Here is a 27,389-nt window from a genome sequence, read left to right as displayed (position 1 = left end):
AAAGGACTTTGAATGTATTTTGTCAATGGTTTGTTTCCCTTTAGGGTATTACAGAAGCAAAGAGAAAGGTAGGCTTGCTTGTAAAATGTTGTTCTTTAGTGTTTTTTTTTAGATCTAGTAGCTTGCTGTCATTGGCACCTTCAATATTGCTGTTCTATGAGAAAAATAGCTTTATTGTGATTTTGAGAGTTTTGAATGGTACCATTTTGTATTTTTTGCATTTAGTGAGATGACATAATTTTTCTTTAATTCAGTTAAGCATTCATTTTGATGACTTGCATTTGTTTTTGTTGCTTTCTTATGCTGTCCTTTAGAAGTATTCCACATCTGTTGTGAGTGCATTTGTTTTCATCATGCCAGCTTTGTTCTTCAAATTATGCTATAATCACATTAAGATTAATAAAATAATAGGATATTCAAGATATTCTAAGATGTTTTTGAACTACATGTTGCCAGGATTCAGATCACTTGATATTTTTGCACCCAAACATGTGGATTGCATTTGTAAATTTATATTGTAAAATAAAGGCAAACAATTTTATAATTTTATAATTGTGATTTTATAACTTTTTAAAAAGAATCTCACGCATTCATTCACCATTTAACCAACACTTTTTAAACACTTACCTGAAAAATTAGGTATGCATCCTATCTTTAAGGGACTTAGAACCTAGCTGTAGAGGTAACATTCATGCCGTTCAGAAAGTGACAACTTGAACAAGAAGGATGGAATGATTAGGAAAGGCCTTGCAGTGTTCTTTTGTAAGACATGGGGTAGGTAGAATTGGATGTTAGAGGGTGAATCGATCAAGGAGAGGAAGCTTTTTAGATAGCAAATATAGAATAAAGGCGAATTTGTGGCATAGACCTTAGTTCTGTATGAATGAGGTATATTAGGTTTACCAGTCTAAGTTAGATTCTTCCTGGGAGTAGTAAGAAGTAATGATGTAATGATAGAGAGGATAGGATCCAGTAGAAGTCAGTTGGATGTTTTTACTTGGTGTGTGAAAAGCAGTGGTGAAACATTTACCTCCTGAAGCAGCCTGTGAGGAGCTTGGTGGCTGCTTTACAGTTAGTTCTGCAAGTTAGAGACTCTTACCTTATTGCCCTAAATCAGTACTACAGATTTTTACCTGATCTCTCCCATTAATTCTTAGTCCATTCTCTATTCTGCTTTCCAGAATGATCCTACCCTTTACTGATTTAAATACCTCAGTGTCTTTTCACTGTCTTCAGGATAAAAATTCGAATTCTGTAGGATGGCACTTGTGGGCTTTCATGTTCCAGCCCGTCTCCCTGGCCTTGTACCTTGTTATCCTACCTGCTTCCCTCTTTATTAGGTTGGGTTTTCCTCTGACGGCTGCTATTTTCACTTGTAGATTTTACATTTCTTCATAGGTGTATGGTTTTAAAAAAGAACAGTGGTGGGAGGCATAAGAAGAAATTGCCTTTGTGAAAAGAGATCAAGGAGTACAGTTGTTTAAATTCAAAGTGATGTGCAGAAGTTTTTGGTGTTGGTTATCAAGAATGCAGTTGTGGTAGAGAAACAATAGTTTCCTAATATGAAAGAGACGATTTTGGTTGTCATCTGAGAAAGTGGGAGTGAAAGGAAAGCAAAGGAAAGAGAAAGTTGTATAGCATGTTGGGAGGTGGCTCCAGTGGTTTCATTGACACTGGGGTTATGTACATTTTCCAAGGCCTGTTTTTTCTGTATTTCTTGTACAGTCTAGGCTTGTAGATTGCATGGATATTCCCAAAGAATCAAATCTTTGAATTTTGTCAACAAGAACCATGAAAATATACAGCTACCCTCTCTACTATCTCTTTTTATGTTTTTAGAATAAAAGACACTTGACCATCTAACAATACAGAAAGGACATATTCTCAGAAGAACGTTGTTAAATTGAGTCATTAAATTTATACTTTCAGCCCAGGTCTCTTCTGAATTTCAAAGTTTTGTATATGGCTGCCTATATGACATTTTCACTTAGAAATCTAATGGATGTCTTAGGTTGAACATGTCTACAGGGGAATGCCAGATTTCTGTTTTTCCCACTCCTGTTACCTAGAAACGGGGACTATCTGTAGCCAGTTCATTTAATTTTCTTATTATGTTATAGCACTTATCATTTTCTAATGTACCTTTATGTTTATTATTTTTGGTCACTTTCCCCTGCTTGCATGTAAGCTTCAGCAAGGCAGGAATTTTATCTGTTTATCGATGAATCTCAAGTATATCAAACACTTTGGGACATTGTACGCACTCAATATTTATTGAATGAATGAGTGAATGACTAAAATTCAGCTTTTTGCAAAACTCACTGTATTGCCCTTATTGTTTGTGTTATTAATTTTATGAAAAATTTCAAACATCATCCTGGACCTGGATTGAGAGTGGGGAATTGCTCAGTGACGGAGTGATATGTGCTCTCTCTCTTCCTGGGGTTAGAACTGGAATGTGTTTTTTGTATAACTCTGCAAAATGATTAAGTTTACAGTGTATTTTGGTATATAAGGGACTGCCATATTATTTGGTGTATATGGTAACTGTCATATTATTTGGTATATATGGTAACTGTCATATTATTTCCCCTGACAAATAAATTTAGAATTCTACCAACTTTCAAATTAGCTTTTGTACCACAAAGAAGTTATTCATAAATTTAGATTTAATGAAACATCATTAATTTAGTTTTATTAATCTTTAATGTTTTGAAGATTATTGAAGCTGTTAGTACATTGTTTGGTAGTTTGTTTACATGTTTTTTACATGTTTGTTTCCCTGAGTGAACTGTAAATCTCTTGAGTATAGGGAACATACATTCTTTGTCTCCCAACCACCTTAAAAAACTGAAAACTATTAGATGGTCAATAATTGCTTGTTTAATGAATAAACGAGAGGCATGGAACTGGACAGGTTAATAACTATTGATTTTTTAATCCTCATAACCTACTCATATAAAGGACATCCGTGTTTTACAAACAAAGAAACTGAGACAGGGAAATTAAATAACTTATTCCAGATTATATACTACCAAGCAGCAGATTATATACTACTGGGGATTGTGTAAATTTTTTACTAATTCTTTGTGTTTGCTTTATAGTTATTCAAAGAGATATTACATTTTTTATCTTCCTGGATCCTTATACCAGCTTCAGTAGGCAGAGCAGATACCACCCCATTTTACAGAAGAAGAAAGTCTGGGTTAGGGAGGTTAAGTGACTTGCTCAGTGTGGCATGACTGAGAAGTGTCGGGGCTACTCCTAGAGCCTAACTCTTCTGACTTCTCGTCTGATGCTCTCTCTACTACACTGCGTTACCTAAATGTTCACTGGACAGAAATGGTGGGGCACATAAAGAAAAAGTCTTCATAGTTTATATCTTCTGGTGTTTTAGTAGCTATCTGCTTCATAATTGCAGGAAAAATAGAAAGAAACATTAATGCAGCATGCATAGGATATTTGTGAGGAAGTTTAAAATTTCCATAACAAAGAATAGGAGGGCATTGAGAATGAAGACTATGTGCTTAGAAGAGAAATATGAGTTAAGAATGTTTCTTTTTTTGTCTCATGCTTTATAAAATCATTTTGAATAAATAGTTATATATGTATTACAAATGAAAATGAAGACCTGATTCTCCTCTTCAGAGAGTTGTTGATTGGAGGAAAATTCTCTTTTTTTCTAATATGATCTCTATGTATTTGTAGTTTCTGTCTTCATCTCCATTTTATTCCTTTGCTCCGCATAATGTAATAGCTTAGAATATCAAACTTAAAGACAGTTTATGAAACATATTTTACAAAGGCAATTAGGTAATATGTTTTTTTAATGTGTATATATACAGAAAAATTTTCTATCCACGAGTGAAACAGATCCATCTACTCTGGGAGTTTCTCTTCCTATTGGTGACAGGTTATCTGCCAAGGTAGGTGGATAGGAGTAGTTATTCTGGGTAGTAGTTATATGAGGGATCAAATTATGAAAGAACATATTCCTAATTTAAATTCAAACAAGATTATATCAGTTTTTATACTTGAAATGTATATATTTTCCAAAAGTCTGTAGAGTCTCTAATTGTACTGTTTAAATTTTTTTAATGTTACATTTGTAACCAGGTGATGTGATATATTTAATACATCAATCAGTTGAATATCCAGCACTAGTTCCTGAGCTATGAAGTTTATGCTCTGTAATACAGTGAGATGAGTGGAGAGTATACTGAACTTTTATGTAGGGTGAGGGCATGGGGAGATTGGGAAGTCTATTTCTGTCACTTCACAAATACATGTCCATATTCTTTAGAGGTTTCAAAAGAAGCTTTATATTGTGATATTTTACTGACTATAATAATTTCACATTTTTATGTTTAAAATACAATAAAGATCTGTCCTTGGCCAGTGTGGCTCAGTTGGTTGGAGCATTGTCTCTTAAAGGGTTGCAGGTTTGATTCCCAGTCAGTGCACGTGTGTAAGTTGCAGGGTATGTCCGCAGTCTGGGTGTGTAGGAGAGGCAACCTATTGATGTTTCTGTCCCCCATTGATCTTTCTCTCCCTCTCTCTCTTCTTTCCTTCCCCTCTCTTTAAAATTAATAAGCATGTCCTCGAGTGAGGATGGATGGATGATAAATATATACATACATACATATATACAAGCTGGATCCTTCTTTAGCCTGGGAAAGAATGGTTGGCAGCAGGTCTTTAGGGAGGGGGATGAAGGGTGGGAGCAGGAGATTGCCCTGAAAGGAAAGAAGGAAAGTTACCTGTCAGATCTCCTTGAGAACAGGCTAATGACAGACTTCCTAGCAAACACCTTATGTGTTTACTAGTGGGAAAGATTTATTTATGATCTTTTGACATAGTGCACCTGGATTGTGTAGGATTGCTGTTGGTAAACAAACCTAGAATCCATGGATCTATGGGACATGGCTCCTTGGCAAATGTAATTGAGCTATACAACTACTGGACCGTGAAATGGAGATGTTTCACCACTGAAGCAGCTCCCTTTTATTAGAGACCTCATGTTAATCTGGACTTAAGTATGTTGTAATGCATGTTTTAACATGATGAGAAAGGGGAATTGCATTGATGGTCTGGAAGTTCCTGCTTCTCCTTTGCCTTGCAACTACTACTGTCCTTGAAATTATTAGTAAAACATGATTGTGGGCAAGATTTCTGATTGTGTGTCTGATTTAACATGAAGATACTTTTTCCTGAAATTGAAGTTAACGTTGCCTTTTGGTGTCTATTTCAAGGAAAGATTGAAACTTGAACGCAACAAAGAATACAATCAATTTCTCAGGGGTAAGGAAGAATCCACAGAAAAGTTCAGACAGATAGAAAAGAGTATTGAGGTAGGTATTGCTTTTTAAGTAAATCTTTAACACCACAAGATGAACATTTTGTATTTACTTGAAATATTTTTATGTCAGACATATCAATTGGTTTTTAATGTGTTATTTTAAAAAATAAGCCAAATTGTACTAAACATAGGATATTTAAATATTTAGTTTTGTAAATGGTTTTGTCTCACGTTGAAGAACTTACCATACTTTTTAACTTCATTTAAATTTTAGAGATTGATTTTAAGTTATTTTTGTCGATTTTAAGTGTGTTTTGTATTGTCAGTTTCTGGCTGTGTAATATTTTTTTCCAAATTTAAGGATGGTTAATATTACTAGGGCCAAAAAATTTACCATCTCCTTTCTTTGTGTTGAGAAAAAATTTTATTGGAAATATTTTGAAGCAATATTTAACTCCTAAAGTATGTTCAGTATCTCCTGGGGTAGGAATTGGCATTTAGTTTATTTTCTTTTTATAGCTACTTATCCATATTACTGTTGTCTGTTACATTTGATAAATATTGTTATTAAATGATAAATTTCAGTGATAAATGATAAGTATCTCTAATGGGTGATTAAGCCTTAGAGTTGAGATGATAGACTAAGGACACCTTTTAAGAAATAACGTCTCATTAAGATCTATTTCTTTTTTTTTTTTTTAATTGACCAGCAAAAAAGTCAAAGGAATAAAAAACCTATTAGTCAGGTTAAACCTGATTTACCTTCACAAATACAAACATCTTATCAAAATTCAGAGGGTCCCAGTAGAGATGTCTTAAATCCTTCAGAGGCATATGAAGAGCTTTTAAACCAAAGACGACAAGAGGAGGACAGATACCGACACCTTGATGATGAAATTGAATTAAGGAATAGAAGAATCATTAAAAAAAGGGATGAAGAAGTGGACATTTCCAATAAAAAACATCAAAGGTATGCCAGCAAGGTGGACATCCCAGGTAGAAGATTTGACACGTTTCATGAGCATCGTGTCTTGGACAGACGCTATCATAGACCAGACCAAGATCCTGAAGTAAGTGAAGAAATGGACGAGAGGTTTAGATATGAAAGTGATTATGATAGAAGACCTTTGAGAGTATATACAAGTGACAGGTATTTACAACTTCATTTTTATTTTCTTTACTTGCTTAGTATTATCATTGTTACTTTTTATCATTATGTTAGGGAGAAGCAGTTCCATTTGATTTACATATTTAATTCTAAGATGCTGTCAGCTTTAAGTTACACCATTATTTAATGTGCTCCTGGGGGAACAAAGAAAACATTCAGGATGGGGAGAAAAGGACCCTGTCATAAAGCTGGAACACTGAAAAGCTACAACTTTTATGTAAAATTAAAAGGGAAGTAAACTTGCACGCAGAAATGGACAGAAAAAAACTTCCATGTCTCAAGTTTGGCTCTGAGTAGAGGGAGTAAAACATAACTTCCTTGTGAACTGAATGGTCAGCCAGTACTGATTCAGGTTTGCAGTCCAGATTCATGTTGCCAGTATTGTCCAAAAAAAAAAAGAAAAAAAGCCTTGGGGGAATTTGAGTTGTCTTACATTCATAGTGCCCTTGTGTAACTGGCAAGGGACAGTCACTCCTCTCTGCAATAACCAGGTTGATGGCGAGTTTTAGATATTAGAACATGGGAAAAAAAGAACACCTTAAAGTAGATGAAATACATTTTATTCCTTTAATATACCTGTGCTCTAAATCCTTTTATCAATATATTTGTTTTCAAGTTACTTATTGAACATTTATTTAAGTGAAATGGCACTAATTTTTTAAATCAGATTTTCACATGCTTTTCAGTTTCTTTGGATGATTTTTTTGTAATGCTATTTGTTAATTTCTTATTTTTGTTTAGTCATTTGTCTTATTCCATAAAACTTGCTGTACTTTAACCCAACTTTTGATTTGGAGACAGAAATATGGGAGGGTCCCATATTTGTCATTGACTTACTAACTTGAAAGGGCTAAGTCTAAATTTGGAGCATTTAAATGGGACTTGTTTCATTTATTTGTCCAAATAGATTTCTTTTATTGTTGACATCATTACAGATGTCCCCCATCTTCCCTCCTTAGATTACTTTTTTAATATTTTAGGAAATTCTCTGAGATGTAATGCTGCACATTCAGAGTTCTAATTATTAATAATAATACACAGCATTTACTGTTTTTTGTCTTCTCTTTATAGCTATTATGTTCTACTCACCCGATTTTTTTAATATTTACTCTGATTTAAGTAATTTGAGTGAAGGATTAGAATTTTGCAATGCCAACTATAATTGTCTCTGATTTGAATCCAATTGTTTGTACTTTAGAAAATGCTCCAAATCCTTTGTTGTGTTATATTTGAAAATGTTTATATCAGGAGGTAGTCAAAGGCTGCCTAATGTAAAAAGCTCTTAGTTGAGGAACTACAGGTAATCTCGGACTCTGGGTGCTGCCTTCTTTGTGCATGGGAACTTTTTTCCTTACTGTGTTTGTTTACCATTAGAATGTAATGTAATGCATACTTTTTAAGCTTGGAATTTTAAGAAACTTATTATGAGGTTGTTCCTTTGTTTTTTAATATATTTTAATCTATTCTATTTGTAATTATACCCTATAATAATTTTATATGTGAACTAACAAATGAATTTCAGCCTAATTGTTTGAGCACTATTTTAGTTTCTTATGTATCCCATAAATGAAGTGAATTCTTTTTATATTATCTTCTCCAAGTAGTATTTCCAGAGTAGTTTAAACATGAAGATGAGTGAGAATAATTTGTAACACATCCCAACGTTTTAAAAATTATTTCTTAAAAATATAAATTTTTATTATATGTTACTTTCATTTTGTTAATGCATGTATCTCTAAATGTAAGGTTTTTCACATATGTCTGCATGGCAATTGAGGTTAAAATTGAATATCTATATTTTAGATTTGTGGATTTCTTATTTCCAGCAAAAAAAAAATCACATTAATCATTCAGTAGTTTTTATTTCACAGGCAGAGTGGTTGACAGGAAAATGACTTGTCAGTGAAGTTTTTGAAACTAAAGCAGTGTGCAACTGCATATAATGTCTTGCTCTAACCACTGATTTTTTTTAATGATTTTATTTTATTTTTAGAGAGAGGAGAAGGGAGGGAGAAAGAGAGGGAGAGAAACATAGATGCTTCTTGTGCACCCCCTACTGGGGACCTGGCCTGTAACCCAGGCATGTGTCCTGACTGGGAATCGAACCAGCGACCCTTAGGTTTGTATGCCAGCACTCAACCATTGAGCTACACCAGGCAGGGCTCTGACCACTAATTTCTGATAGACTGTAATCTTACCCAGAAGTACTTGACAAGAATAATTTTAAAGGGTTGTGAGAAATACAAAATTAATTTTTCTTCATTCTAAGTTTCTCTTCTCTATTGTTTTTCTAAAATTCAGTATGTGATAAATTCTAGTTCTGATTTTTAATAATTTTTTATTTTAAATTTTTGGTCTTAGTTCTTTTCTAATTACCCTATAAACTTTTTTCATATATAGTAATGTATTTATTAGTGATACATTTCCCCACTTTAAATACAGAAAGGAAGCTAAAACCCAGAAATGATTTTACTTTTCTAAACTGATCATTAATCTCTGGCAGTATTTTTGATAGTTAGCAAGATGGTTAATACTTTCATTGACAGTTGTATTCTGTGTGAATGTATTATTTATACATATTTACCAACTTAAGTAAATTTTATAATGTTTTAGGAACTTTCTAAGTTGAAGGTAGTAGTGTATCTTATAATACTTAGGAGTTTATAGGCACTTTTTAAATATAGTCATCCTAGTCTTTATTATTTATTAACTTGAGTTATAGAAGTTAATATGTTACCATCTTATGTTTAACTTTATAACCAATGTTAATAAGTAAAGGACATTTTCCGCTGTAAAAAATGCTGAAGTTTTTTTTAGTTTTTATGTGATTAATGCAGTTAGCACTTTTTTTTTAACTCTTGATATTTGCTAGTTTGTAATCTTAAGTCATTTTTAAAATTCTGAGATAACACTCCATCTGAAACTAGAGTCTGTGTGTTAGTCATGTAGTTTTTAGTGTAGAATATTCTAAGAAGTACACATGCTTAATACAAAGACATAAATGATGAGAAATGTCTTATTAGAACATGAGTTGTTTAATTTGGTATAACTTTTTTCCTTATAGTTAATTTTCATTTATCTTTGGATGGACCATTTTAATATTAATTATTTTTCCCACTTTAAAGATTGGGTTGATATTAGTAAAATACTGTTGTAGAATTAAAGTAAATATAAAAATTGTCCTGACTGGTATGGCTCAGTTGGTTGGGCTTTATCCCTGATTTGATTCTCAGGGCACGTGCCTGGGTTTTGAGTTCTGTTCCCAGTTGGGGCACATACAAGAAGGAACTGATTGATGTTTCTCATATTGATATTTGTTTTTAAAAAACTTTACAAAAAAGATTTTATTTATTTACTTTTAGAGAGGGAAAGGGAGGGAAAGAAACATCAATATGTGGTTGCCTCTCACATGACTCCTGCTGGGGACCTGGCCAGCAACTCAGGCATCTTCCCTGACTGAGAGTCAAACCTGTGACCCTTTGGTTTGCAGGCCAGTACTCAAACCACTGAACCGCACCAGCCAGGACTCATATTGATGTTTCTTTCACTCTTTCTCCCTCCCTTCTCCTTGCTCTAAAAATAAATAAAATCTTAAAAACATTTAAAGTAAATATAAAAATTGGGAAAGAAGTGAAAACAATGAGAAAAAGCAGTTAATAGCTCTGTATTTTTATTTTAACTTTTGTGGTCTAGAGTACTTCTAGTAGCATACTTAGGAACTCTGACATTAGAGAAATTCTTGGTGTGAAAACAAGGTAGTGTTATCTTTAGTGTAAATTAGGTGATTCCTTTTCAGTAAGGAGACGTTCGGTTCTTGTTCCATATGAACTGTATCAATTTAGGACTAACAGATGAATAAATACTTTATTTTTATAATATGCTTTTCTTGATAGTATAAACAAAGTAAATTTTTTTCTGAAGTAGCTTCTTTGATTCTGTGGTTTATTAAGGAAAACAGATGAAGTGAATTCATGATCAATTAGTTGTTTATTCACATGTAAGTTGGTTAGCTGAAAATACCTGTGGTTTCAAACAATTCATTTTTCTTCTGTAAGAGAGTCATTTTTTAGATAAGCTAAGCAACCTGTTAATTTTTAGAGTAAACTTGGCCTCTAGCCTATACTTGGTTTCTTTGGGCACTGAGATTTGAACCTAATTCAAGGAAGCAGAAAAAAGCTTTTTCCACTTAACATAACCTTTAACTTTTTGGTTTTTTTGATAGTAGGATGGTGAAATTATTTCACAGTTAGTCCCTCATGCAAATCTGATTTGCTGTGTCAAATTAAGCAAATTTTTTCTTTTATGAGGTCTGTCCCTTGCTGACAAAACCCAGTGGATTGAGGTGTGGTAAGTGAATCTATGGATTTAAAGTCATAGAAAATTTAGTTAGTTCTGGGTCCCAGGGATAGTGTTAACCTGGTACTGGTTCTAAAGCCACAGCTAAATTGAAAGGACTTCTTGGGGACAAACTGGACTTAAACCAAACTCCTGCATTTGACTAGCATCAGGCTGTGTTTAGACTATTGAGTTCATTACTTCCAGAGGTTACCTTCTGTCATCTACTCTTCAGTCGTTTCAAGAAAGAGATGGTGGTCAAACCATGCTGGCTCTCACCAGTTCCCATCTACAGAGAGGACTTCGTGTACCTCCATGAAGTTTTCTAAAATACATTGTAAGACCACCACAAAAGCTGTTAAAGTGAACTAACAGGGATAATTAAGAGTGATTATATGCTAAATTTACTAGCAATATAAAAGAAGCTTTAATAAATGAAGGCAACTTTATTATAATTATACAGTTATTTTAGTAGATAATGTGGCAACTTTCCAAACTGTAATTTGGCTTTACAGTTTGTAAGGTTCCCTTCTAGTTGTTTTTATTTAGGTTTCAAGTTAGTAATTAAAAATTTACCAGTCATTTTATGAAATCGAATAGGATGCCTTAAGATTTTATTTTATGCTTTTCAGTAAAATACATATCTCTGCTCTGTTTTGCACTCAACATTTCTCCAGTTTTGACTTTATTGTAATTACTTGAGATAGGGGGACTTTTATAATTTTGTAAATAAATTTTTTGTCTTTAATGAAAGGGCCCACCTTCAATTCTCTTTTACATGGGCTGTTCATTAGGAAGTCTTTGTGATTGTACTGTAGAACTTAGCAAAGAGAACTTGACATAGATAAAATAATTCCTTACCTTTCCTTAATTTAGAGTGAACTTTGAAGATGACCTTTTGTTCTTAAGGTATTTGTTTTATTAAGATATCTATCTATATACTGAAGAACCCATAAAACATGTTTTTGTATAGATGCTTTTGGAACTTTGGTACAGGCCTGCTCTGTTAACTCTTTTTTGCACATGTATACTTATATAGATCCAGTAAAGCTAAATCTGGTTGCCTGGTGTCATTAATTACAAATTTGAATTTGAATTTATATTTACCTGTTCTTCATGTTGGTAGAAGTAGAGAACAACTCTAAACTGTGTCAGTTTAAAAGAGATTCAAGCATCTAGTCTTTAGATATAAAACCAGCCATGTTTTGATAAATTGAAATAACTTTGAACTTCTTTTTTTGAAAGGGCTCATGGAGGGTTCTGTTGTCTGGATATAGGTAAAAAATGGGAGGCATTTATATCATGCCAGGTTCTACATTAGTAAGGTTACAATGCTGTAAAGTTTTTTTCCCCCACAGATGATACTGACAGTGTTTGTATGATGGAAACAAATGAAGAATTGCTGGCTTTGTGGATAGTGAGAGGGTCCTTTTCTTCTGAAAATTGCCATTTTTCTTAATGTGATAATGAAGTTCACCTAAAATATTGAACAACACTTTAACAGCCATATTTTTTTCTAATAGTCCTTTTGAGAGACAGTGTAGTTTAACAGGCATGTAAAGAAGTGACTTAGGAAATGATCATTTTCATGGATGCTAATAAATGTTGATGTAAATAGTCGTGTTTTTCTGGTATGACAACTTAAGCTAAAGAAATCAATGTTTGCCAAATGGAAAAAAAGACTAATTGGAAAGCACATTTTAAAAAATTATTTTCTGAAATGGATTAAGAGGGAAATAAGAAAATTCTAATTTTTTGTTGTTACGACTGAGTAAGTAAAGTAATAATTTTCTAGCCGTGTATCAGTTTATGATGTTTTCTGTGCTCCTATGGCTAATATTTGTTCTTTCATGTGACTTATACTGTTAGCAAATGTTGTGACTTGCTACATTCAATATAATTAAACTGTAAGTCTGCTATATTTTTAAGTTAAAAAGGTTTGTATGTATATGCAATGAAATAATTCTCAGTATCTGAGTTTTGATTAAGAAAATGACCTCATTTTGAAATTTGACTATAATCTTCATGAGAATAGGGACCATGTCCATATACCTTGTGCATAGAATTGAACTTGGCATGTAGTAGGTACTCAATGAATATTCTTTGAAGAAAGGAATGATAGAAAAGTATATAATATATGTGTAGTTTCCAAGTTAAAAATTTCTAGAAGTTATACTGAAATAATTTATAATGACCTCCTTTTGTTTTAAAGATGACTAAATATAAACTCTTAGTGTCTCTTACTAACCAGCAGATCATACTTGAATCAAACCTCATTCAAATTAATTTTAGAATGTATTTACAGTAAAACTTCATTATAACACTTTGTTCCCTTTAATATTTCCAACATCAAATGCAAAAACACCAGACTTATAAGAAGGTCCACTGTATGTGGGACAAGCTCTATAAGCTAATATATTTTTAAGGATGCACGGGAACAGACAAGGGAATGTGCCTCCTATGGCGTATGGTGTCGATGTCACAGATCAGTCAAACATACGAATTTCATCTGCTGGAAATACAAGGTATGGTATGTAACACAAATTCTGCCCTTCAGTCATTACATACAGTGTGAAACAGCATGTGATAAAGCTGGCTTACTGGAAAGTAGAAAGATACAGTGTCTTAACAGCTTTCCTTAGCAGTAAGAAAGGAATTAAAAGGAAAAGGGGTTTGGAAGGGGAGAGTTGCATTAAATGAAAGTTTTCAGTACTTTACAGCATTCTTTTAAAGAGCAAATTTTCATTATAAACTGTGCCAAAGTGTTCTAAATAAGTACCTATCATGTTAAAGTGTATTTGTTCGAAGTAATGAAAGGAGAAATACACATAATTTAATGGACTTAAAATTAAATTAAAATATCTTCGAGTTACGGGGGTATTGCAGTTTAACTGGAAATAAATTGAAAATGTTTCTGCAATGAGTTTTCCTTTCAAAACTCTGTTTTTGATTTTCAGCTTATTGTGCAGATAACTTTTATGCTTACATTGTAAGATGGGTTATCATTCATAATTCAGACATGTTGAAAAGAAAGGAAAATATATGCATTTTATATTATGTCCTCTTTTTATTTATAGCTTTTTATTATTCTGGTGGCTTTCTTATATCATACATAAGGATGCGTGCTTCCGAATATATAGTGTGTAATGAAGATAATATTGTCATGCGTCAGAAACAGTCTATTTTCTTTGAAGAAAAGTAATTCATAAAATTGTTTGACATAAGAGAATTTGCCTTTTGGGTCTAGTTAATGAGGGATTTGCCTTTCTAGGAAGGAGGCTTTTAGGGATGGATCTTCTTTTCCAGGTATACATATAGGAATTGCCTTTTTCCTTTTTTTTTTTTAAGATTTATATGTACTGATACTCATTTTCTTTACTGAGGTAACTGTTCTTATTTTTTTTAAAAAAGGCCTTATTGGGCATCTACAGAGCCAGTGAAGCAGGCTGAAGAAAAAGGTTATGTATTTATAGAGCCTGAATACATCGAGGTCCCACTATATAAATATATAAAATGCCATGGTTTTACCCTAACTTTAAAAATATGTAACCATTAGGAGTATCTGTAGTACTTTAAAAGGCAAATAATTCATACCTACATTTTACTCTAATTTTTTTTAATGTTTGTTTGTTTATTTATTTATTTATTTATTTATCCGTTAGAAGGGAAGGGAAGGAGAGAAGGAGAGAAATATCAATGTATGGTTGCTTCTCATGCGTCCCCTGCTGGGAACTGCCCCCTGCTGGGAACTGGCCTGCAACCCAGGCATGTGCCCTGACTGGGAATTGAACCACAATTTTTTGGTTCACAGGCCTGTGCTCAATCCACTGAGCTATACCAGCCAGGGCATTTTACTCTAATATTTGTTCCCTGAAAATTATTTGGGTTCTAACTGTTTTCATTTTTGTTTTAGTGCTCGAGACAATGAAGCACCCAGATCTACCCGAGAGATCTGTAGTCCCTTTGCAGGGATGCTCTTTGGTATGTGTGAATTTCCAGTCGATTAGACTCGTGGAGTATTCTATAAAAGGTCTTCAGTGAGAATGCACAGTCGTAGTTAGTTACCACTAACACAAAACATTGGTTTAGTGCTTTAGAATTGGCAGTATGCTAAGCATTTAATATGTATCATATAACTGTATAAAATTTTAAAATGAAAGAACTTTTATTTAGTGGTGGAGTTTTCTACAGAAGGTAAATAAAATATTAATTTTAGTATAAACTTTTAATTTCATATTTTATTAGTGCTTTGTTGTAGTGTGGCTGTTTATTATATTCTGTTTTATATGGGAGAGTTTTTTCATTTTTTTCTTGTTTTTCTAGCTAGCATAAAATTGCCTTACATTTTAGTGCAGTTCCCCTGAACTATAAACATTTAAATATTTTGATAGACACCCTTTCCCATGTTCTTTCCATGTCGTTTCTGAGAAGGTGTTTTGTTCAGATCATAATCATAATCTACACTTTATTTTTACTTTAAAGAAGTGAAGAACATAGCTTAACATAAGCATGTTGATTTGCTCTATTTACTTGTCACAATAAAGAGAGCCTTATTTCCTGTGTGTAACTTTAAATAGAAAATAACACTTTTTGTGTGTAAAAACTATTAGAAAAAATTAATTGAAATTTGTTTTTAGTGAAGTATATGAGAAAATTGGATTAACAGTTTAAATTCATTCTACCTGAAAAGCTTCAGTAATTTAAATCTTGGCTTAGATATGTGTAGTTGCATGCGATTCTCAGACCTCTGCTTCTTGGAAATGGCTGTTGTGAGAAAAGTGGCACAACACCTAGACTTTTATTCTACTGTTGTGTCTTTAAGTGGGAATTGACCAGTTTAACCCATCAATAGGCCTGCAGGTTTTAGTCTTATGATGTCTTTGTTAAACATGATAAAAATTGGAGAAATGGCTTTGGAAGTTTTAGCCCCGGCTGGTGTGACTCACTTGGTTGGAGCATCGGTCTGTAAACTGAAGGGTTGCAGGTTCGATTCCTGGTCAGGGCATATATCTGTAAGTAGTGGGTTAGGTCCCCAGTCGGGGCACATCGTGGAAACAACTGATGAGTGTTTCTCTCTCTCTCTCTCTCCCCCTCCCTTCTCCGCTCTCTAAAGTCAATAAACATGTCCTCAGGTGAGGATAAAAAGTAAAAAACGTTTTTAAGACGAATGGCATGAACCTTTCATTAATGCCACCTAGGAATTATGGATGAATATTCAGTGAGATAATAATTCAAGTCATTTAATCCAGTGATTATCTCAGGGTTATATGTAATTTTTTCCAGCTTACACTTGTATATACCGAGAGGGGATTTACTCTTGTCCACAGCAGCACATTATACCTTCATTGGCTATGATTGTTAGTGTTCTCAGTTCAACTAAACTAAGATTTGTCTTGCTGTAATTTTGTCCAGTGACTTCATTGAGCCCTTTGCTTTATTTAAAAAATTAAGGCAATTAACTGCTAGAGCAAAAATAATACATTGTGGGATTTATAACCAAATCATGGTTTATTTAGAAGTATGTTTTTAAATTTCTAAATATTTGAAGATTTTTTCTGCTTTATGTTCTTGACTGTTTATTTAAATTCCCCTATGGTCCAAGAAAATAATTTCAGTTATTTAAAATTTGAATTTTCTTAATGACTCAGAATATAGTCTACTTTGGTGCATGTTTAGTGTGTACTAGAAAGAATGTGCAACGTGTGTATTGAGTGTAGTGGTTTATAGTCATGTTCATGCCTTATGCATCCTTAATGATTTTTAACTGTACTTTGTACCAGTTGCTGAGGGAAAAATGGTAAATTCTTTGACTGCCTTATTCTTAGTGAGAGGCCTGGAGTGCTGAAGGGCTTTTCTGTGTTCCTGTACCTTCCTCAGTTTCAGGAAGACCTCAATGCCCCCAACAGAGAGGGTGTCTCTTTCCACACTTCTCTCCTTCCTCAGAGTAGATTTGTATTGCTTGTTCCATTGGTGCAAGGCTGGCCCTGTGCATCTGGTTCCCAGATATGAGTCTTTCTTGGTGTACCTGCCCCTTCTTAGCCTGATAGCAAAACTCTCCTTTATGTCTGTGGTGGGTCTTGTGTGAAAATTTTCTGCCCTTCCCCTCACGTAACAGGTCTTTGCATGTAGTGTAGGATGCTGGGTCTGAGCAGGTTTTATGCCTTTCAAATAACTTCCAACAGTTATTGCTGTGTATGAAAAAGGAGTCTGGAAAACAAGCAGTGGTGTTTTTCTTTTGTTTCTGTTTTGTTTTTGTTCTCTTTTTGCCATGGGAAGGTTTTTTTTGGTCTCCTGTGTTGCCCCATGTCTGGTCTCTGGTGAGCATTCTGTGGGAGGGTGGTACTGAGGACAGAGTCCTCTTGTGTCTGGACTTTAGTTGTCTACATTATCTTGCAACCCACACAGACCCTCTAAGAATACATTAATATTTCAGCTTTTTTTAACCTGCTTGTAAGGCAGCTGCCTATTTACTTATTTTCTGATGCAGATAAAAACTTGGATTGTCCCATTTCTGGATTGATTTTTATACCTTTTGAAATTCAGTTTAACTGGTTCCTTGTAACCTCAGCAATCTGATGGGCTTTAAAATTTTATTTTATTGTATTTTTTCATTACCGTTTATCCCCCTTATAATCCCCGCCCCCTGTCTCGCAGTCACTATACTGCTGTCCATGTCCATGAGTTGTTTTTCCTTTTTGCTTGATCCTTCCACCCCTTAACCTCTTCCCACCGCAGAGCAATCAGCCTGCTGTCTTTTAATCTCATTTTACTTGTTAGTCTGTTTGGTTTATTAGATTCCATATATAAGTGAAATCATATGTATTTGTCTTTCTCTGACTGGCTTATTTACTTAGCATGATGCTGTCCAGGTTCATCCAAGCAAAGGGTAAATTTTTCTTTTTTATGGCCGAGTAGTGTTCCACTGTGTAACTGTCCCATGGTTGTCTTATCCTCTCATGTACTGATGGACACTCTATTGGCTTTTGTGAAGTTTGGATTTTGTAGATGATTAAGCTTTTTCCTTATTGTAGGGCCAGAGCAGTGTTGTGGCCTTCTACTTTCTATGCAGAAGCTGAACGCTCTACTTGGTTCTTTACAATAGCTTCTATTTCCTCCTCATAATGGTGTTATTTTCACTTAAATACTTGGGCATAGTTTACAGGGGTTATTTTAACATCCTTGTTTGTTGTTCCATCATCTCTGTTTATGTGCTTTTTTAATTGATTAACTTTTGTAATGGTTATGGGTCACTGTATTAATTTTCTATTGCTGTATCACAGATTAGCCCATATTTAGTTACTCAAAACATTGCACATTATCTCACAGTTTCTGTGGGTCAAGAATTTATTTGGGTCCTCTGCTCAGGGTCTCACAAGGTTACAATCCAGGTTTTAGCCAGGACGGGGGCTTGACTGGTGAAGAATCTACTTCCAAGCCCATTCAGAATGTTGGCAGATTGCATTTCCTTGCTGCTGTATTACTAAGCATCTTGGCTACTTACTGGATGTCAGCTGGAGACTGACCACAACTCCTAGGGGCTGACCACTGTTTTTTGCCTTGTAGATTTCCTCACTTTGGCTGCTCACTTTAACATGCCAGCAAGGAGACTCAATACTCAGGGAGGGCTTTTACCTGATTAGATCAGGCTCACCCAAGATAATCTCTCTTTTGATAAATCCAGAATTGATTTGGTACCTTCATTACACCTGCAAATTCATTTCACCTTTGCCTATACTATTGTCTAGAAGGAAGTTGTACCCATACTCAAGAGGTGGGTTTATATAGGGAGTCAACACCAGAAAGCAGGGAACATAAGTTCTGTCTTAGAATTTTGCCTACCACAGTCAAGTTTTTTTGATATAAAATTTTTGAGGCCTTGTTTTGAGCTTAGAGTCATTTAGAGTACCCTTCCTTCCAGAGGTAGTTCAACCCTACTACTATGCAGTGACCTTTTTGGGGTCCCAAGAACTCCACTCTAGCTAGCTGGAGCTTACATTTTTCTCCACTTTGAGGTCTGAGAATTGTTTGGTTAATGTGTTCTCCAGATTGTTTCTGCCCAGTCTAATGGAATTTCACTCTGTGCATCTACAGACTAGTGCACAGTAGAGTTGTAAGGGAACTGTCTGTGGATTTCTAAAGCTCTTTATATGGTTCTTTTTGGATCTTTTCCCTAAACTTCTGGCCATGTTAGCCTTCCTGAATTTCGATCATTATCTGCTTAATTTAGCTCGGTTTCCCAGCTTAGTTTGAGTTCTCTTTCCCTGTACCCACAGCCTGGAACTTGCATTCAGGCCAAAATGGGGTGTATAAAGGGCTCACCTCATTTAATTTTCTTCTTTCAGGTATATAGGCTTGTGCTACCTTTTGTCCAGTGTCTGAAAAAGTTATTTCATGTATTTTGTGTAGATAGATTATTTATTTGGTTATTTATTTGTTTATTATGGTGGGAGGTTAAGTTCTGTGCTTGTTACTCCATCATGATCAGAAGCAGAATGGATATAGCTACTTGATAAAGCGTTATTATTATTAACCTTAATGTAATTCATGTTTCCCCTATGAGAACTTCTCTATGGCTGACATCTATGCTTAATGACTCAGATGCTGTATGTCCACTTAATTATTAATTGGGAGACTAATAATTAAGATAGTAGAGGCCTTGCTGGTTTAGTTGCATTTTTGATGTCCCGTGATTTTTATAGTGCTTTGATAATGCATATCTTGATTAGGAGGTGATTTTGTGTCATTAATATACATAATAATAATCTTTGGTGGATCCAAAATGTTTGCACAACTGGATTTTTACATAAGTGATATCAGGGTGAGAGGTGAGAATTTTATAGGTTTTTTTGTTTTGTTTTTTTCTTGTTTTTTATAGACTCAAGGTGGCCATTGAGGTGTTTTGAGCAGGGTGGCAGGGTGATTAGTGTTGTATTTTAAGACCGTTGGTCTTACATTAGTATGCTGGATGGACTGAAGTAGAGAGAGGGAAGCTTGGGAGACTAGTTAGGAGGTTATTGCTACAATCCTGGTGAAATATGGAGAGGTCCTATCCAAGGTTAGTGGCCATAAGAATAGGAAAGAGAGCCCTCAAATGGAGTGAATGAGAGGATGAGGAGGCAAAGTTACAGTGAGGTTTTGAGGCTCGATTATCAGGACATTAACAGAGAACAGAGAGAGGCAGTTGCTTCTGAGGTGTTCAATTTGGATGTACTTGTTCAGTTTAAGGGACTTGTGGGAGATGTTAGTGGAGCTATTATCCCAATTATTGGAACAGTAAGGATGAGGGTTAGAGTATTCCCTTATTTAAGATTTTTTACTAAAAGGAAGAATTAATGTGTCTTTGATACATAGAGGAGATTCATTATGAAATTACTGATTAAATGATAACTTTTAAACCTTTGTGAGTTTTTTTAAGAGTTTATTTATTTATTTTTGAGAGGGGTAGGGAGAGAGAAAGAGAGGGAGAGAAACATCAATGTGGGGTTGCCTCTCATGTGGGGATGCTGGGGACCTGGCCTGCAACCCAGGCATGTGCCCTGACTGGGAATCGAACTGGTGACCTTTTGGTTCGCAGGCTGGCGCTCAGTCCACTGAGCTACAGCAGCCAGGGCTAAATGATAACTTTGTATGATAAATATGATTTTCCTTTCTATCTTTCCAGCTTATATAGCAATTACTCTTTGATCTAGTAATTAAAAATGGAGATTTTTAAAAATTTGAGTTCCTAGTTGCATATGTGCTCAAGAGTCAAGACTGCATTTTTTTCCACTTTCTAGGAGGTGAAGATCGAGAAGTTGTTCAGAGAAGGAAAGAAAAATATAGACAAGAACTGTTGGAACAAATGGCTGAACAAAAGAAGAACAAGAGACGGTAATGCACGTTTGCATTTAAAAGAGATGATTTGAAAAAAATTAATAAAATAAAAGATGTTTTGAATTTAAAATGCATTTGTATAAAATGACATGGTGGTAACTATTACATAGTAAAATGGGAAGATATTTTTCCTAATATGCTTTTATATTTACAAATCATTTCAGTTTCAATCTGCACATTGTAAATCAGGGTAATAAATACTCTCAGTGTTCATTCATTTTCTTTGTTATTGGTAACAAATGACGTATATATTCTAGAACAGGCCTTTTACATACCTGCATTAATTTCTTCAATATTGATTCAGGGAAACATTAAATGTTATCTATATGTCCACTTATATATAGTAAGAAATATAAAATAATTTTATATTTTAATAATGTAGAATAGTACATATGTGCAGCATAAAAATGATCATTGGTGAGTCAACAGATATTTATATGGTGTACAAGTCTCAGTATTTGTCATTTTTCTTGTAGGAATACCTGTGAAATATTAGACTTTAAAATTAGGAATAGATATTTTGGTTCTAGAGAATTTGAGACCCATGATCTTTTAGTTTTGTCATTTTTTTATTTGTCTTTGAGGAAACCAGTATCTACTGTCTGATATTAGTCATCATAAACATTTTCGTAAAAACTCTTATTGAAATTTATAGTATTAACTTATAATTTTCTACCATTCTTTTGGTGAACTGAAGATATACATGTATCTTAAAAGAAAAGTAGATTTTTTGTTTTACTTCTGTACTTTATTTGGTGTAAATTGCTTAGTCTTTGAAGTACCCCTGGCACTGGTTAGAGATACTTGTTCAAGTCACTTTACTTGTGAATTCTAGTTTACACCAAATTAGAAAGATTTACTTTTCAGAATTATTTAAGGCTTTGTTGTTAGTTAAAGGAATCATTTGTATTTGGAGATGTTATTGCATCAACTTTTTAAATAAATTTGTTTCAGTAATGATTATGATTGTGACAGTATTTATTACAAATTTTTGATATAAAAATTTTAATTTTGTTTAGAGAAAAAGATTTGGAACTCATGGTTGCAGCTTCTGGAGCCCAAGACCCCGAGAAGTCGGTAAGGATTCCTGGCATCTTTTAATGTTGAATCTTTCATTCACATAAGTCTCAAATGTGGCATCAGGCGGGGATAGAGAGAGAAGATACAGGGGAAGTGTAAGTGTAGATCAGTTTGAACACTAATAAACGAAACTTGTTTATTTTGCTAAGCTGACTTTTCCTTTTTTCACATACGTACCTTTTTATTAGGTTGTTTCAAATTAGTTCTTTGTACTTTTGTTCCCCTGTACTACTCCATGGGAGTATTACCTCAGGGTAACTTACAAAAGCTGCTAATGTTGTTCTTGAGTATATCTTGACTGCCTTTCTTATGTTTGAGTGAGTCCAAAGAAACTGAAATCTTTAATCATAGACTGTGAGCATTTTAGTAGTTTTTATTTAATGTAAAACTAGAAAGATAACCTTATTTTTACTTGAATTTTGTAATAATTCTCCTCATTAAGTGGAATGAATTACTTATTACAGTTAAGGAAGGAGAAGGTAGTAATTTATCACTTTCCTCACAGTGCTTTTCCTATAGTTGGATATGTAGAATTTACTTGCTAAGGATAGTTTTAGTTTCATCTTTGAACAGTGAAAAACTTTAATTTTATCAAAAAGTTCTTAAAAAGAATACAGCAACTTAAAATTATTCAACTGTAGGCAACTTTTGATTTACTTTTTTACCTTTGTTAAGTTTTTGTCCTAGGGGTTTATCCGTTTGAAAGAGTTAAATACTTCAGCAGTACCATTCACTCCCCATGTGCTTTTCCACTGCTTGTGGAATAAAACCTTTAGATTAATCTGAGAAATCATTCCTGGGAAAGATAAACATGGTGGGGAATAAAAGGGATGTATTTCAAAGCTAAATATATTTTCTTCCATGAATAAATACCTGCGAAATAGTTTTCACAATCAAAAAGATTTTTTTAAAATCTTAATCTTTCTAATGTAATATGGTGGCCTCTTAAACTTGGACTTCAGTTATACTTGACAGATCTTCTGATTTATATCTGGATGAAACAACCTTTATAGCGTCCAGTTGCTTTACTAGAGTAAGTAAAAAAAATATTAGGCATAATAGTTAACATGACTTTTAGGCTTATTTTCAATGTACATATCTTAGAAAAGGACACATAAACCATGTTGTAGGGCAGGAGGTAACAAAGTATAACCTTTGGCCAAGTCCAGTTGCTGCTGATTTTTGTAAATAATGTTTTATTGCAGCATACCCTTGCTAACTTTTCAACATGTTGTTTTGGGACTATGAGGCAATTAGTATGGCTTGATACGTTTACTATCTGGTTCTTCACAAAAAATGTTTGCTGACTGGAGAGTATTGTGTCAGAAATGGTAATTGGATAGAGAAGCAACATAGATTGTAATATAATAGAATTTTTCATTTAGAATTAATATCTGGCTCTAATCCTTGCCTGATTAATTATTAGTGGTGAGACATTAGGTGCTTGTATACTTCCAGGGAGTCTCAGTTACCCCCCATTTATAAAACCAGGGAGTCTCAGTTACCCCATTTATAAAATAAGGATTAGATCTTTAGAATCATTTAGCTATAAAATTTTGTTAGTAATTAATTCAAGTGTCTCCTGCCAGTCTGGGACAGAGGGTCTTTGAGGTCACTTCCACTTTTAAGTTGAGATTATATTTAACAGACAGATTTTTTTTTCTTTATTTTAGCCTGATAGACTAAAGCAGTTCAGTGTGGCACCAAGACACCTTGAAGAGAAGATCCCACCTGAAAGACCCAGAGTAGCTTTCCAGACCCCTCTCCCTCCTTTATCTACTCCCCCGGCCCCACCCTTCCCACCAGTTCCCTCCATCCCATTGCAAAGTGAAGATCTGCACAGTGGACTCAGCAGCAGCCTTGGTGAAATGGTGCCTCCCAGGTGCTTATTAAAATGTTTTACGTTTGGGAATTCGGTAAGGTATCACTGTATTTATATTTAGAAGGATTTGCTGAAGCAAATAACAACCATCAGAGATTTTTATGTAATTAATGACTTATGTCAAGTAATTTCTCTTGAAATATTTCCAGTGTTCGACTATTCTGTTATTATAAAAATAAGGGAAGTTTTTATAACATTCTTTAATTGTTTAAAGATGTTTTAGAATTTTTAGAATGTGTAAGTACATTTAGTATTTAGTTTTAGGTCATATTTTTGAATATTTTAAATGTCTTTTAACACATAATAGATATACATTTTCTTCAATTTTGTAATTCCACTTGGCAAACATTGAATACTTCCTTCAGTTTATACAGAAAAAGTTTCTAATGTGGCTTTTATATATATTACTTTATTTTAACTTCTGTTTCATTAAACTCTTTCTCTGTGATTACTTATGGTCTGTGCAACTCAACTACCTGAAATGAAAGTTGTTGAGATTATAAAACCTGTAATTTAGATATTATGGAAAAGATTTGATTTCTGTTGGTAAAAGGCATCATGCTCTACTAGACTATCTACATAAAGAAAATCCTGCTGTTTACATTTGGTATTTTCTGGGCTATACTTTCTTCTCTTAGTAGGACGTGGGTTTTCTTTCCTTATCATAAAATACTAATTATAGTAGTGTATTTAAGCAGGGGGTTTTCTTTTTTAACAGTGAAATTTTCCAGGCTGAATTTTCATTAGGACTTGGTCTTATTCTTTTATTTAATACTAATAAGTAGTAGGACTGCATTTACGGTGTCTATCAGGTGTTTTCTTTTACCAGTGGCTTCCTTTCTGAAAAGACTAGGCAGAACTGGAATTGCAGAGCATGTTATGATGGTCTCAGCACTGGGAAAGGCAGCAATTTTCAACCATTGTGCCACAAGAGTTTTTAAAATGTGCAATACCTCTTTCCCCTAGATTGTCAAATAAAAGAATGACAACAGCCAACATAACAGTAGCCATCCAGTGTGAATGTATCAAAACTATACTAAATTTTTTGTCAGATTGGCAAAAAATTTACTTTTTGGTGTACCACAAATTTACTAATTAGTTTTATGTGCCATGAGACAAAAAAGGTTGAAAATCACTAGGTTGGAGATTACAATGGTGGGCTTCACTGTCTGGATTGTGAGCAAACCACATCTTTAATGAACTGTAGTTTTCTCATTTGTAAAAGTGCAGTAGTAGTATTTTTTTCCTTGTTTCCAATTACAGGGTTGTTATGAGGATAAACTGAAATAAATCTTAATAAAAATCTAAGATTTAATGATGTTGACAGTTTTTCATAGCAGCTTTTCAAGTGCTTTGTTGATGTATCTATGGAGTGAGGATAGTAAGATTAGACACACTGACTAGTAAATGTAGAAGATATTCACAGCAGAAGAGAATGGTAAATGCCTTCATAGCTCTGCAGAATTGTGTTGAAGTATACAGCAGGAAGGACACGCTAAGACAACACTTAAACGTGCCAACCTTCTAGGATGTCTCTTTTCTCTTTCTGTTCATCTAAAGGGATTTGCCTTTTCTTCAGCTTTACTATTGGAGAAGATTGTCTTGGAAATACTGCGACATTTCCTAATCAGTAATGTGCTGAGTTAGACGTTTCAACTTTATGAATACTAAAGATTGTGTCAAGACTTTACTGTTGATACATAAGTGGTATCTGTTTCACATTATGGTTAACTTTTCCTTTGAGAGAACAGTACATTTTTATAATTAAAAAATGCACCTCTTCCAGTCAGATGGAACCATTTTTAATCCCATTTTGTACCTCTTTGCCTGTTTTCCTCTGAACTATATCCTTCCTCTCTCTATCTCACTCTAGCAGCATGGCTGAAGCATTACCTTTTCTACAATAGAAAGCCTTCCTTATGTTTCCCTCCTGTCACTGGGGTAATTTAAACATCTCCGCTCCATGTTCCTGTAGCACACTGTCTCTTGTATGGTGTTTCATTTGCTGTTCTTTGCTGTAATTGTCTGTTTATTTCTGTATTATTGCTGAGGGACAGGGTCTGTGTTTGTTCAATACTGGCATATGAGATATTAATTGATTGAATAAAATCTGAAGTTTCTGTCTTTCTTACATAAGTGTTGTAGCTTTTTCTAAAGCAGCAATTAGATTTTCAGTAACATTTTGCAAAAGAATATCTTTATTTTCAGAAAATTGCAATGAAATATGAGAAGAATTTTCCAATTTTCTTTTGATATAGGATTGTACCTCTGCCTCCACCGCCCCTGCTGCCACCTTTGGCTACTAACTATCGAACTCCTTATGATGATGCGTACTATTTTTATGGAGCCAGGAATACTATGGATCCTAGTCTTGCTTATTGTAAGTCATCTATAGTGTAAACATTTTTTCCACTGGTTTGGTCAGGAAAATTAGTTTTGTGCAAGCAAAAATATATAAACAAGAAAAGGACAGCTGTACTTAATGCAAGTGTATTTATCAATTTAATTGGAAAACTGTTATTTTTTAAAGATTTTATTTATTTATTTTAGAGGGGAAGGGAAGGAGAGGGGGAGAGAAACATCAATGCATGGTTGCCCTTCATGTGTCCCCTGCTGGGAACTGGCCTGCAGGGGACCAGCTTGCAACCCAGGCATGTGCCCTGACTGGGAATCCGACCGCCATTGTCTGGTTCGCAGGCCTGCACTCAATCCACTGAGCTACACCAGCCAGGGCCTGTTATTTCTTTATAGTTTATTTTTTATAGTTATTTCCTTTTTATCTAGGGTTCAGAAATAACTATATTGTGTTTTCTTGCATGGTTCTTTGCTAACTCCTAACCCAGAAGGACATATAAATTTTTCCTTAGGTAACATTTTCAGCATGTGACTTTTCTATTAAAGTGTCATTAAGTGGGTACTCTGGAATAAACGTGTGTGTCTTTTTCAGATGGTTCAGGAATGATGGGAGTGCCGCCTGCAGCTCATGTGAGTGCTCCTGTCACCCACCGGCCAGCACCGCCTTTTGGGTAAGTCATTGTGAACCTGATAACCTCTTTCACGAGTAATTTTCTTGCATAGACCCTGTATAGCTCAACTCATTTTTTTCTTTTGAATAGAAAAAACTTAACTTTCGTTCCCAATTATTGCGTAACCAGTATGTTCAAACTGTTGCTTGTAAGTCAGTGTTTCCTACAAAGAATATTTTTAAAAATTAAGAATAACTTCATTTTCTCTCATTAGAAAAGGCATGCAGGCATATTAATGTAAATAAGAATACAAACAAACATCTGCAAAAAATCAAAATCACCTAAAATCTCATTAATCCAGATAGACACATATCTCAGTATGCATTCAGGAAGTGTTTCTATATATACATATGCAAACTTATAAAACTATACACATAACAGACAGCAAAATGTATGTTGTTCTATAACCCGTTTTTAAGATTAGTAGTATATTATAAACATTTTCCATGTCAATAAGTATACTTCTATAGCATCATTTTTTAAAATGGAACTTTTTATATTTAGTGATTATTATAGATTCCCATGGTGCAATTATTGGAAATAACTTAGAGATATCATGTGCACCCTTTACCAGTTTCTTTTGGTGCTAATAACATCTTGCAAAGATGTGGTGTGTATCACAACCCAGATACATGACATAGGGTCCAGTCAAGATATAGCACACTTCCGTCATCACAAGGGTCCCTCATGGTTCCCTTTTACAGCCATGCCTAGTTCCCTCTCGCC

General features: G+C 34.2%; 1 protein-coding gene across 12 annotated transcripts in view; it reads left to right on the top strand.

Annotated features, from left to right (window-relative positions):
* The window catches only part of CSPP1 (centrosome and spindle pole associated protein 1), a 96,166-nt gene that overhangs the window by 17,402 nt on the left and 51,375 nt on the right, over positions 1 to 27,389 (top strand). For 4 of the 12 annotated variants that reach the window (XR_005083034.2, XM_037148913.2, XM_037148906.2 and 1 more), the window contains 11 exons: positions 45 to 68; positions 3,846 to 3,926; positions 5,253 to 5,351; positions 6,010 to 6,449; positions 13,229 to 13,327; positions 14,716 to 14,783; positions 20,579 to 20,672; positions 21,695 to 21,752; positions 23,429 to 23,637; positions 25,896 to 26,017; positions 26,585 to 26,663. Coding sequence is in view for 11 of the 12 variants with exons in the window: in XM_037148913.2 (XP_037004808.2) it covers positions 45 to 68; positions 3,846 to 3,926; positions 5,253 to 5,351; positions 6,010 to 6,449; positions 13,229 to 13,327; positions 14,716 to 14,783; positions 20,579 to 20,672; positions 21,695 to 21,752; positions 23,429 to 23,637; positions 25,896 to 26,017; positions 26,585 to 26,663 (1,373 nt within the window). In the remaining variant the exon portion in view is untranslated. The remainder of the gene's footprint in view (positions 1 to 44; positions 69 to 3,845; positions 3,927 to 5,252; positions 5,352 to 6,009; positions 6,450 to 13,228; positions 13,328 to 14,715; positions 14,784 to 20,578; positions 20,673 to 21,694; positions 21,753 to 23,428; positions 23,638 to 25,895; positions 26,018 to 26,584; positions 26,664 to 27,389) is intronic. The other 8 variants (XM_037148914.2, XM_037148908.2, XM_037148916.2 and 5 more) reach the window with 6 other exon arrangements.

This window comes from Artibeus jamaicensis, unplaced genomic scaffold, assembly GCF_021234435.1.
Source record: "Artibeus jamaicensis isolate MK-2021 breed Jamaican fruit bat unplaced genomic scaffold, CSHL_Jam_final scaffold_916, whole genome shotgun sequence".
Classification (NCBI taxonomy): Eukaryota; Metazoa; Chordata; class Mammalia; order Chiroptera; family Phyllostomidae; genus Artibeus; species Artibeus jamaicensis.
Note: the sequence above shows the minus strand (reverse complement) of the source record. Positions and strands in the feature narration are given on the sequence as shown.